This window comes from Hordeum vulgare, chromosome 1H (assembly GCF_904849725.1).
Source record: "Hordeum vulgare subsp. vulgare chromosome 1H, MorexV3_pseudomolecules_assembly, whole genome shotgun sequence".
NCBI classification, from domain to species: Eukaryota; Viridiplantae; Streptophyta; class Magnoliopsida; order Poales; family Poaceae; genus Hordeum; species Hordeum vulgare.
The window spans coordinates 39,926,385-39,943,344 of record NC_058518.1 but is presented as its reverse complement, the minus strand read 5'-3'; the positions used below and the strand labels follow the sequence as shown (position 1 = coordinate 39,943,344).

General features: G+C 45.6%; 1 protein-coding gene across 1 annotated transcript; it reads left to right on the top strand.

Moving 5' to 3' along the window:
* Nucleotides 1–343: 343 nt before the first annotated feature.
* LOC123406213 lies at nt 344–2,222 on the top strand. Its single transcript, XM_045099693.1, has one exon. It carries the CDS (start codon nt 435–437, stop codon nt 2,073–2,075), a length of 1,641 nt encoding a protein of 546 aa, XP_044955628.1. The 5' UTR covers nt 344–434; the 3' UTR covers nt 2,076–2,222.
* Nucleotides 2,223–16,960: the final 14,738 nt, after the last annotated feature.

The window sequence follows — 16,960 nt, the reverse complement described above, 5'->3', positions numbered from 1 at the left end:
GTGTGGCCGACTAGCACGGGGTGATCTAGAAATGAGCATGGTGTCGCGGGCGGCTGACGCCCACCGGTGTGGGGGGAAGAAGAAGAGAGACACGAGATCTAAATGGAGGCGAGGGAAGAAGGAAGAAGACGACCAGGGATCCAATCGAACGGTTTACCAGACTAAATCGAGCGGCAAGTGGGCTGACCGGCCGAAATTTCGGCCGTGCGCCGGCGCCTAGCACTGGCACACGAGAAATAGCCAATGCAAGGCGGCTGTTCCCTTCTGCTAGTCCACGTCGTACCCTATGTGGGCAACCGGGCCTCCACATTCCAAACCAACCAAACCTCCATTTCGTGCCAGAAGCTGCACCGAACAACGGCACACCACAGAAGCACACAGCCCGCGGCGCGCCATCACGCCCACGTATCCTGTCCTCCTCCTAGCCACAACCCATGGACGAGGTGTGGCCGTGGCTGGCCACCCTCCCTCCTCCCGGCACCGGCACCGGCACCGGCACGGCATCCATCCCCCTCGCCGCCTCCCCCGAGGCCGATGGCGCCTCCATCGTCCTGCAGGCCGACTGCACCACCGCCGCCGAGGGCGGCACGGCGGTCGTCGCTTTCTCCATCGCCGTAGACAGTGCCAACGGCGTGGCACGCCGCGTGCTCTGGACGTCCGAGGCATTCGCGGAGGGCTCCGAGGTCGCCCCGCGGCTGCTGCTTCTGGCCCAGCTGCTCGACGAGGTGACCGCGCTCTCGCCGTCCATCCCTTCCTTGAGCAGAGAGCCGGACGCGTCGCCGTCGGAGTCGAAGCTGCTGGACGCGGAGGTCGTGTCCGCCGTCGTCGCGGCCGCGGGCACCGATGGCTCCCCCTTCTTCTCGCTGGCTCTGCTCATGCGTCTCTTCTGGCTGTGCGCCATGGAGGCTCCCGCGGACCTCGGGTTCCTCTTCTTCCAATCTCTTGGCAAAGACATCGAGCGCGCCCTCGCCGGCTGCGCCCCGGCGGCGCTCGGCGCGCTCCTGCTCGCCGTCGGCCCGGACGTCGAGGAGCGGTTCATGCGGTCGCTCGGCTACATGCTGGCCAAGTGGTGCCTTCTGCGGGAGATGCAGTCGGCGCCCAAGCCGCCGGCCAAGCCCGACGTCGCGTGCTTGTCGTACGCCACGGAGGTGCACGGCCTCTGGGTGCTGAGAGGGTACGCGCCGGTGCTCGCCGTTCCCCGCGTCGCTGGCGCAACGTCGACGGCGACGATTACGGCCTTGCCCCATGAGCTGCCGGAGGAGCCGGCGCTGCGGTACGGCCTGGTGCACCAGCAGCTGGAGGCCGTGGCGCAGGTGGAGTACGCGGTGAGCGTGCGCGGCGATAGCTTCATCGTCGTCGGCGTGCGCGTCGACAACATACGGGTGCGCGTCGTGCGGCTCGGGTACCGCAAGAAGGGCGACGCTGGAGGTGAGGAGGAAGGCGACGTCGACGAAGACCACGTGTTGGACGGCGAGAGGCATTTCCCGTCGCGTATCCGGCTCTGGGTCGGCCCTAGGTTCGGCTCGTCGTACGCCACGGGCCCGAGCCTGGGCCGGTCGACGGGGAACCCGGAGCGGGAGGTGGAGACTACGCGCACCGTCAAGGGCGCCTTCTCCGGCGCCACCAAGCTCGGCGGCGACCCGAGGGTGAAGGCGAAGATGCGCTCGTCGTCGAGGGCACGGAGCCGGAGCTGGCGGTGGGAGCAGGAGGCGGAGGGCAGCGCCGGCGTGTTCGAGGGCGTGCTGTGCGACCCGGCCACCGGGACGGAGGTGTCGTCGTGGCGCCCGGGCAGCAGAGAGGGCGACCCGCGCAGCGGCATGAGGCGCCGGTACGGGGGCCCCGGGCGAGCGTTCAGCAAGATGCGGGGGCTGGTGGTGGCCGGCGACGAGCTGCCGGAGGAGGTGACGTGGAGGGTGGGGAGGGAGGCGGAGGGGAGGACCATGCGATGGCGCCTGGGGCTCAAGGTCTGGCTGAGCTACCTGCCCAACGAGGTGAGGAGCCGTCATTTCGAGACCCGGTGCGTCGAGTGGGCGCACGAGGTCGAGCTACCGCTAATGGCGACGACTCCATTGTAAAATATTTCTGGCTGCTAGTAGTAATAACTAAGAACTGTAACGACGGACGCGAAATTTTGGAACCTGATGTATATACATCCTATATATGTAAAAAGAATTAGTAATTCAATAAAATATTGAAAAATTCTGAAAATATTTTTAAAACAACTTAACCTTCCGTGTACTTGTAAAAAAATTTCATAAAAAATTACCCTTTAACTTCTTTTCAAAAAAGATAATTTTTGGTCAAAATAGTATGAATAGTGATATAGTATAATAGTAAATATTTCCTCCGTTCCTAAATATAAGACCTTTTAGGAATTCCACTATGAACTACTTACGGTTGTATGTAGTCATATTTTAAGATGTAGATTCATTCATTTTGCTTCGTATCTAGTCCATAATGTAATCTCTAAAATGTCTTATATTTAGGAACGGAGGGAGTACATTTTATCTTTTTTGCCCAGATGTCAATGTTGAGTTTTTTTCATAAATATTTATGTACTAATGTAAAACAAAGTCAAATTTAATCAAAATACTTTAGAACTATTTTGACTTTTTTAATTAATTATTAAAAAATTCTTCATATTGTATGCATATACAACCAGAAACTAAAGTGTAGTTCCCTTATAATAACTCACTTTATAATATAAGAAAAAAAAACTATAGTAACTCAAGGCACTTTTTTTGATACAAAACATAGTAATTTATTGCATGAATGAAATCTGGTTACATTCAGCCCTAAGGGCCAGTTTTTTTCGTAGCTTCTAGAATAAGCTGAAATAAGTTGCCCCCTACCTAGCTTATTCTAGAAGCCAAATCAAATATTTTTTTTAGAAGCCTACTAATTAAGTCTTAATTGCTAGGTTTCTAGAAAAATATTTTTAGTTGGGCTTCTAGAATAAGCTCGGTAGGGGGCAGCTTATTCTAGAAGCCCAAAAAAGCTATCAAAAGAACTGGCCCTAAGGCTGCTTACAATGAAGGGTGGACAAGCATCCATCCAATACTTGGATATGGCTAGAGAAGTGGCATGTTTAGTACAAAGGTCGGTCGTGCCATTGGCATCCCTATTCACATGTTGCATCCATAAAAAAGCAAAATTTACCGCTCTCTCCCTAATTCCCTCAAAGATAGGCGTCACAATCGATTTTGTATTATGACGCGAAAGACAGAGGTTCACCACCTGTGAACGACTTCCATCACCACATGCGAGAATCCCCTCAGTTGGGCAAATATAACTCCTTCGCGTAACACAAGCACTTCAACGGTGAAGGGGTCACTGATACCAAGTAGGGGCTTCTTCCATGGGCACAAAATGGAGAGGTGCGATCGTGCTACACAGCCTCCTCCTGCCTGCTTCAAAGCATCCTTCACTCCATCAGTGCTAATTTTAACACAGCTAGGCTCCGGTGGTCGCCAAACATGACCTCCATTGTTGCTTGGTTGATATAGCGTAATATCGAGGAGAGTCACGTGTAACAACCCAAGTGCAATTTCCAAGTCTTTGTAATATTTTACGAGTGAACCTTCCATGTGGTGCCTCATGAATTTGAATAAATCAACTTTTCTCCATGACTTCATTGCATCATAGCATCATATCATCATGTCATGCATCATGTTATTTTCTCCTTGGTGTTGTGCTAGTGAATTGAAGTGTGTTGGGTGTTGGAATGTTTTGCATATAAGTGGTGCTTGTGGTGTGGGAGATAACACTCCATTCAAAGGCTTGAAAGAAAACCCTTCTTTAATTCAAATATAGTGATTTGGTGAAATATTGTTTTGCCCAACACCTTGCTAAAATGTTGCAAATGCTGTGTATATTCTGTGCATAATTTAGAATCAAGTTTCAAGCGTGTCATATTTTTTCTGCTATTTATTAAACTTGCAAACAATGCTAGATGGTAATGTAATAACATGTATTTTTCTATCTCTAAAAATTGCCAAACCATTTTTATTAGATAGGGTATGATTTTGTGAGTGCAAAACATATTTTGTTTTGTTCAAAACCTACCTGTACTTTTGTGCGTGTTGTTTTGCCTTTTCTTGATTTAAGTTAAAAGGGAAGGGCATTGCCGTGGGAGAGAAAGCTCACCTGGGCTCTCCTTTCCTCGTGGCCCAGCAGCCAGCACACAACAGCAGCAGCCCACAGGCCCAGCGCGCCGCATCCTCCCCCTTTCCAGCGTGCACTGTAGCTGGTCCCACCTGCAGCCTCTCAGCGTGACTCGTCGTCCTCCCCTCCTTTCCACTTCCCTCTAGCAGAGAGAGGCAGAGGGACCGCGCCATGGTCACACAAGCAAGCTCCTAGCCCCTCCCTATATCCTATTTAAGCACCAACCGCAAGCCGTGGGGTTCCCCTTGTTGGAAATATGCCCTAGAGGCAATGATAAAAATAGTTATTATTATATTTCCTGTTTCAAGATAATCATTTATTGTCCATGCTATAATTGTATTGAATGAAAACATAAATGCATGTGTGGACATATAGACAAAACTATGTCCCTAGTAAGCCTCTACTTGACTAGCCATTTGATCAAGGATGGTTAATGTTTTCTGACCATATGCAAGTGTTGTCACTTGATGACTGGATCACATCATTGGGAGAATGATGTGATGGATAAGACCCAAACTATAAACGTAGCATGTGATCGTGTCATTTTGTTGCTATTGTTTTCTGCGTGTCAAGTATTCATTCCTATGACCATGAGATCATGTAACTCACTGACACCGGAGGAATACCTTGTGTGTATAAAACGTCGCAACGTTACTGGGTGGCTATAAATGTGCTCTACAGGTATCTCCGAAGGTGTCCGTTGAGTTAGCATGGATCAAGACTGGGATTTGTCACTCCGTGTGACTGAGAGGTATCTTGGGGTCCACTCGGTAATACAACATCACATATAAGCCTTGCAAGCAATGTGACTAAAGTGTTAGTCACGAGATCTGGTATTACGGAACGAGTAAAGAGACTTGCCGGTAACGAGATTGAAATAGGTATAGGGATACCGACGATCAAATCTCGGGCAAGTAACATACCGGAGGACAAAGGGAATGGTATACGGGATTATATGAATCCTTGGCACAAAGGTTCAATCGATTAGATCTTCGTAGAATATGTAGGACCCAATACGGACATCCAGGTCCCGCTATTGGATATTGACCGGGGAGTCTCTCAGGTCATGTCTGCATAGTTCTCGAACCCGCGGGGTCTGCACACTTAAGGTTCGGCGACGTTTTGGTATAGTTGAGTTATAGGTGCTGGTGACCAAAGTTTTGTTCGGAGTCCCGGATGAGATCACGGACATCATGAGGGTTTCCGGAATGGTCCGGAAACAAAGGTTGATATATAGGATTGTTTCATTTGGCTTCCGGAAAGATTTCGGGCATTAACGGTGATACGTCTCCATCGTATCTACTTTTCCAAACTCTTTTGCCCTTGTTTTGGACTCTTATTTGCATGATTTGAATGGAACTAACCCGGACTAACGCTGTTTTCAGCAGAATTGCCATGGTGTTGTTTTTGCGCAGAAATAAAAGTTCTCGGAATGACCTGAAAATTTACGGAGAATTTTTGTGGAATATATAAAAAATACTGGCGCAAGAATCAACGGAGGAAGTGGAGCGTGGAGCCCACAAGCCCACCAGGCGCGGCCCCCCTGGCCGCGCCTGGCAGGCTTGTGGGGCCCACAAAAACTCCACCACCACCAATCTCAGGTCTATTTAGTCCCTTTCGTTCGGAAAAAAATCAAGGAGAAGAGTTCATCGCGTTTTACGATACGGAGGCGCCGCCACCTCCTGTTCTTCCTCTAGAGGGCAGATCTAGAGTCTGTTCTTGGCTCTGGAGAGGGGAGATCGTCGCCATCGTCATCATCAACCTTCCTTCATCGCCAATTCCATGATGCTCTTCACCGTTCGTGAGTAATCTCATCGTAGGCTTGCTGGACGGTGATGGGTTGGATGAGATCTATCATGTAATCGAATTAGTTTTAATGGGGATTGATCCCTAGTATCCACTATGTTCTGAGATTGATGTTGCTACTACTTTGCCATGCTTAATGGTTGTCACTAGGGCCCCAGTGCCATGATTTCAGATCTGAACCTATTATGTTCTCGCCAATATATGTGTGTTCTTGATCCTATCTTGCAAGTTGTAGTCACCTACTATGAGTTATGACCCGGCAACCCCGGAGGGACAATAGCCGGAACCACTCCCGGAGATGACCATAGTATGAGGACTTCATGTATTCACCAAGTGTTAATGCGTTGGTCCGGTTCTTTATTAAAAGGAGAACCCTAATATCCCGTAGTTTCCATTAGGACCCCGTGGCCACGGGAGGGATGGACAATAGATGTCATGCAAGTTCTTTTCCCTAAGCACGTATGACTACATACGGAATACATGCCTACATTACATTGACGAACTAGAGCTAGTTACATATCTCTCCGTGTTATAACTGTTGCATGATGAATAGCATCCGACATAATCATCCATCACCGATCCAATGCCTATGAGTTTTTCCTACTGGTCCTTGCTACGTTACTTTGCCGCTATTGTTGTCGCTGTTGCTACTGTTACTCTGTCACTACAGCTGTCACTTTGTTGCTACTGGTTACCGTTGCTACTCTTGCTATCATACTACCTTGCTACTGATACTTTGCTGCAGATACTAAGTCTTTCAGGTGTGGTTGAATTGACAACTCATCTGCTAATACTTGAAGATATTCTTTGGCTTCCCCTTGTGTCGAATCAACAAATTTGGGTTGAATACTCTACCCTCGAAAACTTTTGCGATCCCCTATACTTGTTGGTTATCAAGACTATTTTCTGGCGCCGTTGCCGGGGAAGCATAGCTCTATTCTCTGAGTCACTTGGGATTTACGTCTGCTTGTCACTATGAGGAATCCGATAGATCCAAGAACTAAAGTCTTGCCCTCAACTACGAGGACAGGTAAGGAACTGCCATCTAGCTGTACACTTGATTCACCTTCAGTTATGAGTAAGTTTGCGACACAACCTCCTGCTAGAAATATTGATATGTCGCCTGTGCTTGATGATGCTACTTCTGCTGCCCATGATGCTTATGATGATGCTATGCTTGATACTGCTTTGCCACTAGGTGCATTCCTTGATGCACAAATTGCTAGAGTTGCTGCTAGATGTGATGATACTTCTGAAACTGTTGATGCTATTGAAGTAGAACCTGCTATTTTGCCTGTTAGAACTAGCTCTCCTAGATTTGAATTGCCTGATATGCCTGAGGGTTATGTTATGGAGGGAGAGATAGCTGAGGACTTTCTTGCTTGTAAGGATAGCTATAGTGTTGAGAAATTACTGCTCAAGTGGAAATAAAAATCTTTGAACGCTAGGATGAAATACGACCCGAAGTTTGCTACTTCGCCTATCTTTGTGACCGATAAGGATTATGAATTCTCTATCGACCCTGAGTTAATCACTCAGGTCAAATCTGATCCTTTTCACGGTTATGAGTCTGAAACGGTTGTAGCCCATCTTAGCAAACTGCACAATATAGCCACCATATTCACGAGTGAGGAAAAGATCCGCCACTACTATATCCTCAAGCTGTTTCCTTTCCCGCTAAAGGATGATGCTAAGACTTGGTTCACTTCTCTTGCTCCTGGTTGTGTGCGTAGCCCCCAGGATATGGTCTACTACTTCTCTGAAAAATATTTTCCTGCCCATAAGAAGCAAGCTGCCTTGCTGGAAATATACAACTTTGCGCAAGTTGAAGAAGAGAGTCTCCCACAAGCTTGGGGGAGGCTCGTCCAGCTACTGAATGCTTTGCCTGATCACCCTCTTGAGAAGAATTAAATACTTGATATCTTCTATAATGGACTTACCGATGCTTCTAGAGACCACCTAGATAGTTGTGCTGGTTGTGTTTTTAGGGAACGAACTGTAGAACAAGCTGAGATCCTGTTGAATAATATATTGTGCAATGAGAATGCTTGGACTATTTCCGAACCACCTCCTAAGACAACTCCTAAGAAAAGAGGTATTCTATTCCTCAGTCCTGAAGATATGAAAAAAGCTAAGAAATCTATGAAAGAGAAAGGCATTAAATCTGAAGATGTCAAAAATCTACCACCTATCAAAGAGATCCATGGTCTTGATAACCCGATACAGGTAGTAGAAGTAAATTCTCTTCGTAGATTCAATGAGAGTGATATTCCTTTTGATAAACCTGCTAGCCTATGCCTGGATGAATTTGATAACTTTGTTGCCAAACAACAGAGTTTCGATGATTATGTTAGCAGACAATTGGAACAGAATGCTTGTATGCTTAGTCATCTAAGTGCTTGTGTGGATAGAAATGTCAATGATCTTAAGCTTCTGAGTAAACATGCCTCTATGGTTACTACTCAAGTAGAACAAGTACTTAAGGCTCAGAATGACTTGCTCAATGAGTTGAATGACAATTCTGTTAGAGTCGTCACTAGAGGCGGTAGAATGACCCAGGAACCTCTGTATCCTGAGGGTCATCCTAAGAGAATTGAACAAGATTCTCAAGGAGTTAGCACTGATGGACCTAGTCATCCTAGGAAGAAGAAGAGAGATGATAGGAACCTGCACGCTAGCAACCCTGTTGCTGCTACACCTGAGAGTCCAAACGATGTTTCTGTCTCTGATGCTGAAACGCAATCTGGTGATGAACATGAGCCTAATGATAATATCAATAGTGATGTTCATGATGATGCTCAACCTAGCAATGATAAGGATGTGGAGATTGAACCTGTTGATCTTGATAACCCACAACCTAAGAATAGAAGATACGATAAGAATGACTTTGCTGCTAGGAAGCATGGCAAAGAAAGGGAACCATGGGTTCAGAAACCCATGCCCGTTCCTCCCAAACCATCCAAGAAAAAGGATGATGAGGATTTTGAGCGATTTGTTGAAATGATTAGACCTGTCTTTCTGCAAATGCGTTTGATAGATATGCTCAAAATGTCTCCGTATGCTAAGTACATGAAGGATATTGTTACTAATAAGAGGAGGATACCTGAGGTTGCGATTTCCACCATGCTTGCTAATTGTACCTTCAAGGGTAGAACTCCTAAGAAACTAGGTGATCCCGGAGTGCCCACTATACCTTGCTCCATTAAAGGAAACTACGTTGGAACTGCTTTATGCGACCTTGGAGCCGGTGTTAGTGTTATGCCTCTCTCTCTTTATCGTAGGCTTGAACTGGATAAGTTGACACCCACTGAAATCTCTCTGCAAATGGCCGACAAATCAACTACTTTCCCTATCGGCATTTGCGAGGATGTGCCTGTTGTGGTTGCTAACGTCACTATCTTAACAGACTTTGTTATCCTGGATATTCCTAAGGACGATGGCATGGCGGTCATCCTTGGAAGACCCTTTCTAAACACTGCAGGGGCTGTTATAGATTGCAAAAAAAATCAATGTCACTTTCCATGTGAACGGTAATGAGCATATGGTGCACTTTCCGAAGAAACAATATCGAGTACATTGCATCAATGCTATCGAAAAAACTTCATCGATTCTTATTGGGAGCTTTGAATGCCCTACACCTCCTGTCAAGATGAAGTATGATTTGCTTGTTGGGGATATCCACATCCCCATTGAGGTAACCTAGTGACTATTCGAAAATTCCCCGTTCTCTTTTGCGATTCAAAAAAGTTTGCCAAGGAGACTTGATCAACCTCATTGACGGATTTCTTTCGATGACCATGAGATGGATGAATCGAGGAGTCACAAACCTCTGTTCCAAGTTTTCACCTTCGGTTGCTTAGAATAAAAATGATAGATTTAGTTTAGTTTTCCCTATTTTCTGCTTTTAGCGTCCCGTAGAAAAGTACCCCGAAAATAAAAGTTCTCTGAACGTCCTGAAAATCAAGTATGATTTTTTCTGGAATTTTTGAAAAATACTGAGACGGAGGGCTAGCCAGGGGGCTGCACCAATGGCCATAAGCCCTAGAGGCGCGGACACCCCCTCGGTGCACCACCCAGACTTGTGGGGCCCACGTGCACCCCCTCCACTCATTCTAGCTCTCATCTGGTTCTCCTACCTCCAGAAAAAATCGTTTCGCAGCTCAAACCCGTGTTCTTGCTCTTCTTGCTGGGATTTTCGATCTCCTTGTGCAAAGCACCATTCACCAAACTGTTTTGGGGAAATTGCTCCTTGGTAAGTGACTCCTCCATTGGTCCAATTAGTTTTTGCTCTAGTGCCTTATACATCGCCTATTTTTGTTGCCTTGGTGACCATGTTCTTGAGCTTTGCATGCTAATTTTAGCTGGTCCCAAGTAGTTTTGATGCGTAATATGGCCTCTAGGCACTTGTGAGAGTAGTTGCTACGAGTTTCGTTGGGCTTTGTTCACTTTTCCTTAGAATCACTAAAAATTTCAGAATTTTTCAGAGATAGAAAAGGGAAAAGATGAGGAGGTTCTTAAGAGGCTCTTCAAGCCGTGACCCCAAGGATGATGGAAGTGAGAAGAAGAAACCCAAGTATCCGGTCCCTCGAGTTGCAGAAGTTCGAGCATGCGAGTGGCCAAGCGATGTGTTCTTACGCGCCGCCGAACTTTATGAGGACTTTTATTACTTAGTGGAGAACGCAGGCCTCACCGCCTTCGTTGAAGATAAGTGTCCGCAATACCTCCTCCTCACTAATATCTTTGTACAAAGCTTTAACTTCTACCCTAGGAAGAATCCTCCTATGGTTGAGTTCAAATTATATGATACCCCCCAGCGCATGTCACTTCAGGATTTTTGCAATATTTGAAAATTGCCTTTTGTTGGGGATATTCATGAACCTCGTCCACGGGACTTGGAGGCTTTCATCGATACTATTGCTGTAGGAGAGGAGAGAGGAGTGTCTTGCGCTAGAGCTGCTAGCATACATTTTCCCGTGCTTCGGTACTTCTCATTATTCGTGGGAAAATGTTTGATTAGCCGTGCGAAAGATGGGTCCCTTAGCTCCCCAGATCTTGCGGTCTTGCGCGAAGCCCTTTATAATGATAAAACTTATAGCTTGGGCACTATAGTAGCTCAACGGTTGAACACGAACTGTTCTAAAGGCGTTGTCTATGGAGGTATCTATGCTACTCGTCTTGCTACACATTTTGAGATACCTATTAGACTGGACGAGGAAGAAGAGATTCTTCTTCCCGAGAGATATCTAGATTATGATAGCATGGTTCGCCATGACTTTCTTGATAGAAGTATAAATAGAAGGATGATTTATAACCTGGTATTTAGTTAGGGTACTCGTGAGACTATTACTTTGCCTACTCCTTCTTTGTTCAATCTTCATGGAGGCAGGTACATTGTTATGCCCTCGGACATCTACGCATATTGGGGCATAGCCCAACCACAGGTGCCCGTGCCCGAGCCACCAGTCGAGTACCAGACGCCAGTTTATCAGTGGGAGCCAAAGGAGCTCACACAGCAGTGGCATCCCCAGTCCACTCCGGAGTACCCCGGAGCTGGTTATTTCCCTCCTTGGGAGTAGACCAACTTAGGCCAAAAGCCTAAGCTTGGGGGAGTAGGTGTTCCTGACCGACTTTATATTCTTGCTTATGCTTTCACTTTATTAGTCGGTGTTCACACTTTGCCACTGTATCATCCATGCTAGTTTATTTCTTTTTCTCGTTTTCTTTTCATGTGTCTGTCTAGTTTGAGAAAACCCAAAAAGGTTTTCTTGTTCTTCTTTTGCTTGTTGGGAGCTTTCCCGTGTAAATAGTTTTCTTTTTCTTTGGGTCAAGGTAGAAGACCATGGTTACAATGTTTAGTGGCTCTCGCATGCATATCTTTTTGTCTGTCAAAGAGCCATATTACTTTGTCTTCTCCTTTGTGTTTGCTTGTAGATTCCAGCTTAGTGCAATGCACGAACACTCTTATTATTGTGCACATCATTCGGTCGTGCAAGTGAAAGGCAATAATGACGATATATGATGAAGTGACTGAGCCTGGAAAAGCTGGTATGAACTCGATATATTTTGTTATTGTAAATATGACTAGCTCATCGTTCCTGATTCAGCTTTGTTGTGAGATAAACATGTTTGCAATGACAACTTAGAGATCATAGTTTCTGATGCCATGCTTATTTAGCTGAGAACTTATAATGGTTTGTCTCGATTGCCAACATAGATATTGAGATGACTATGATGTAGTATGATAGGATGGTATCCTCCTTTGAATGATTCAAGTTGCTTGACTTGGCGCATGTTCGCGCATGTAGTTGAAACAAAATCAACATAGCCTCTATGATATTCATGTTCATGGTGATTTATGTCCTACTCATGCTTGCACTCAATGTTAGTTAATCTCAATGCATTTTGATGACTGTTGTCGCTCTCTAGTTGGTCGCTTCCCAGTCTTTTGCTAGCCTTCACTTGTACTAAGCGGGAATACTGCTTGTGCATCCACTTCCATAAACCCAAAGTTGTTCCATATGAGTCCACCATACCTATCTATATGCGGTATTTACGTGCCGTTCCAAGTAAATTTGCATGTGCCACTCTCTAAACCTTCAAGAAATAATCTGTTTTGCATGCCCGAACCGCTCATGTGGTGACAGGGGGCTATCAGTATCTTCCATGCTAGGCGTGTTATCCTCGCTATGTGTTTATTCACTATCATTCACGAGAAAGGGGCCGGTAATTGGAATACCCAGTTCCATGCTCAATTCGAAAAGATAATTGCAAACAAACCTCCCCCTGGATTGATGTTGGTATGGACGGCACCCGAGTATTCGGCTAGTCGTGGAGTGTGATTGATTGGTGGTGCGGGAGTCAAAACTTTACTTTTCTGTTTGGGAACCGCCTATAGCATGTGTAGCGTGGAAGATGGTGAGAATTCTTGGTCATTGCGTTGACAATGAAAGCGTGCCACCCAAAATTATTATCTCTGTTTTCAAAGCTTGAGCTCTGGCACCTCTGCAAATCAATGCTTCCCTCTACGAAGGGCCTGTCTATTTATGTTCCTGTTGAGTCATCCTCTTCTTATAAAAGCACCAATTAGAGAGCACCTCTGTCATTTTTATGCTTTGCTTTTAACTGTGATTGAGTATGACTGTGACTGGATCTTCTTTGCCGTGAATTACAATGTTTAGTCAACCCTTGGTCTTTGAAGGTGCTCTGCATTTATGTTTTGCGATCTCAGAAAGAGCTAGCGAGATACCATTTGTTCGTACTGCTTCATGATTGTTTTGATTGAAGTGTTGACGTTTGCTACGGCAACAAAAGTCCTTCCCCGGCAGTGGTGCCAAAGATCCTTCTGTCGTCTCTTGAGCTTGCGTTGGTTTTTACCTTGAAGAGGAAAGGGTGATGCAGCACAGGAGCAGTAAGTATTTCCCTCAGTTTGAGAACCAAGGTATCAATCCAGTAGGAGAATCTCGTCAAGTCCTGATTACCTGGGCAAACACAAAAGATCTTGCACCCAACGCTTTAAAGGGGTTGTCAATCCCTTCAAGATTTATTGAAAGTAAGATCTGAAGACGGAAAGTGCAACGAAGTAAAAAGTCTAAGGCTGAAAATATGGTGTGGAGTAGACCCGGGGGCCATAGTGTTCACTAGAGGCTTCTCTCAAAATAGCAAATATCACGGTGGGTGAATTTTTTTACTGTCGAGCAATTGATAGAACCGCGCAAAGTCATGACGATATCTAAGGCGATGATCATACATATAGGCATCACGTCTGAGACAAGTAGACCGATACTTTCTGCATCTACTACTATTACTCCACACATCGACAACTATCCAACATGCATCTAGTATATTGAGTTCATGACGAACAGAGTAATGCCTTAAGGAAGATGACATGATGTAGGGGGATAATCTCAAACCAATGATGAAAACCCCATCTTTTTACCCTTGATGGAAACAACATGATGTGTGCCTCACTACCCCTTCTGTCACTGGATGAGGTCACCGCATGGTATGAACCCAAAACCAAGCACTTCTCCCATTGCAAGAATCATAGATCTAGTTGGCCAAACAAAACCCACAACTCGAAGAGAATTACAAGGATATGATATCATGCATAAGAGAGATTAGAAGAAACTCAAATAAGATTCATAGATAATCTGATCACAAATCCACAATTCATCGGATCTCGACAAACACACCGCAAAAGAAGATTACATCGGATAGATCTCCATGAAGATCATGGAGAACTTTGTATTGAAGATCCAAGAGAGAGAAGAAGCCATCTAGTTACTAGCTATGGACCCGTAGGTCCATGGTGAACTACTCACGCATCATCAAAGAGAGGTCATGGTGTTGATGAAGAAGCCCTCTGTATCCAAATCCCCCCTCCGGCAAGGCACCAGAACGTGTCCCAGATGGGATCTTGCGGAGACAGAAGCTTGCGACGGGCGGAAAAGTACTTTCGATGATCTCCTGATTTTTTATGGGATTTTAGAGAATATATAGGCGCAAAACCTAGGGCAAAGGAGCCTCAGGGAGCCCACAAGCCAGGGGGCCGCGAGCCCCCCTGGCCGCGCCATGAGGGCTTGTGGGGTCCCTGGTGGCCCCCTGCCCTGATTCTCCAGCTTCCCGATCTTTTTCTGTTATGGGAAAAATCTTTTTGGCAGTTTCATTCCGTTTGGACTCCGTTCAAAATCCTCCTCTGAAAGGGGTAAACAACATGGAAAAAACAGGAACTGGCACTTGGCACTGAGTTAATAAGTTAGTCCCAAAAAATATATAAATGGCATGCAAAACATCCAAAGTTTGACAAGATAATAGCATGAAACCATCAAAAATTATAGATACGTTGGAGACGTATCAAGTATCCCCAAGCTTAACTCCTGCTCGTCCTCGAGTAGGGGAGTGATAAAGAATGAATTTTTGATGTGGAATGCTACCTAGCATAGTTGTCCTTTGCAACTTCTTTCATGTGACATGAATGTTCATATAGTCTGGCTATGCTCCATCATCCTCACACAACTAATGTAAATCATGCACAACCCCGGTATTGGCCAAGTAATTGTTTTCGCACTCTTACTTTCTCAAACTTTTTATAACTATCACGCAATACATGAGCGCGAGCCATGGATATAGCACTATAGGTGGAATAGAGTGTGGTGGTGGTTGTGAGACAAAAGAAGGAGATGGTCACATTGACTCGGCGTATCAAAGGGCTATGGAGATGCCCATTAATAGATATCAATGTGAATGAGTAGGGATTGCCATACAAGAGATGCACTAGAGCTATAAGTATGTGAAAGCTCAAAAGGAGAACTAGTGGGTGTGCATCCAACTTGCTTGCTCACGAAGACCTAGGGCAATTTTGAGGAAGTCCATCATTGGAATATACAAGCCAAGTTATATAATGAAGATTCCCACTAGCATATGGTAGTGACAAAGCAAGAAGCTCTCAATCATGAAGAACATGGTGCTATTATGAAGCACAAGTGTGGAAAAAGATAGTAGCATTGTCCCTTCTCTCTTTTTCTCTCCTTTTTTTATTTGGGCTCTTGGGCCTTTTTTTTATTTGGGCTCTTTGGCCTCTTTTTTCTATTTCCTCACATGGGACAATGCTCTAATAAGGATGATCATCACACTTTTATTTACTCACAGCTCAAAGCTCAAAATGATGATGACTCTATAGGAAATGCCTCCGGCAGTGTACCGGGATGTGCAACGATCTAGCTTGGCGTATGACGTTGGAACATCTCGCTAGCTATCTTACGATCATGCAATGGCAGTACGAGAGTGACGACACAAGTCATGAGACGGAACGGTGGGAATTGCATGGCAATATATCTCGGAATTGGTATGAAAATGCCATATTAGGTAGGTATGGTGGCTGTTTTGAGGAAGGCATATGGTGGGTTTGTGTACGGGCGAGAATTGCGCGGCACTAGAGAGGCTAGCAATGGTGGAAGGTGAAAGTGCATCTATACCATGGACTCACATTAGTCATGAAGAACTCACATACTTGTTGCGAAAGTTTTTATTAGTAATCTAAACAAAGTACTAAACACATACTCCTAGGGGAAGGGTTGGTAGGTGTTAACCATCGCGCGATCCCGACCTCAACACAAAGGATGACAATCAATAGATCAATTATGCTCCGACTTCCTAACATAGCGGTTCACCATACGTGCATGCTACGGGCATCACTAACTTCGAGACAAGTATTTCTAGATTCACAACACCCTACTAACATAACTCTTAATATTACCAACTCCACGTCTCAAAACTAATTGAGAAGAATCAAGACTTCTCTTTCTACTCAATGCACATGAAGATGGAGGTTTTTGTATCCTCTTTGGGTACCTATCACCTTTGGGACTACTTTCATAGCATAAGCCAACTACCAAGTCACGCACTGCCGTGCACTAAAAGATATAAGTGAAGCACATAGAGGAAAATTATCTAGCTCAAAAGATATAAGTGAAGCACTATGAACATTCTAGCAAAATCACGATGAGTGCATGTCTCTCTCGCTCAAAAAGGTGTGCAGCAAGGATGATTGTGACACAACAAAAATAAAAGACTCCTAAGATACAAGACGCTCCAAGCAAAACACATATCATGTGGTGAATAAAAATATAGCTCCAAGTAATGTTACCGATGGATTGAAGACGAAAGAGGGGATGCCTTCCCGGGGCATCCCCAAGCTTAGGCTTTTTGGTGTCCTTGAATTTGTCTTGGGATGCCTTGGGCATCCCTGATGGGGTTATAGTCCCAGGGTAGGGTCATAGGCCTGCCCTATAGGTCCTACCCAAGGACTACCCTTCATAGGGGGAAGGCCCTTAGACAGTTCCGACTGAACTAAGGACCCCCCCATCATCCAGTCGGTGACGAGCATTCGGAGCATATTTATCGTACCGACTGAATTCCACTCTGTACATCGTAACCTCCTAGGAGGGCAACGGTCATACGTTTTCATACACCATTATTAGAATTTAAGGCA

Excerpts from the sequence above, each read along its gene's own strand:
- LOC123406213 (XM_045099693.1), top strand. The coding sequence starts at position 435 with ATGGACGAGGTGTGGCCGTGGCTGGCCACCCTCCCTCCTCCCGGCACC.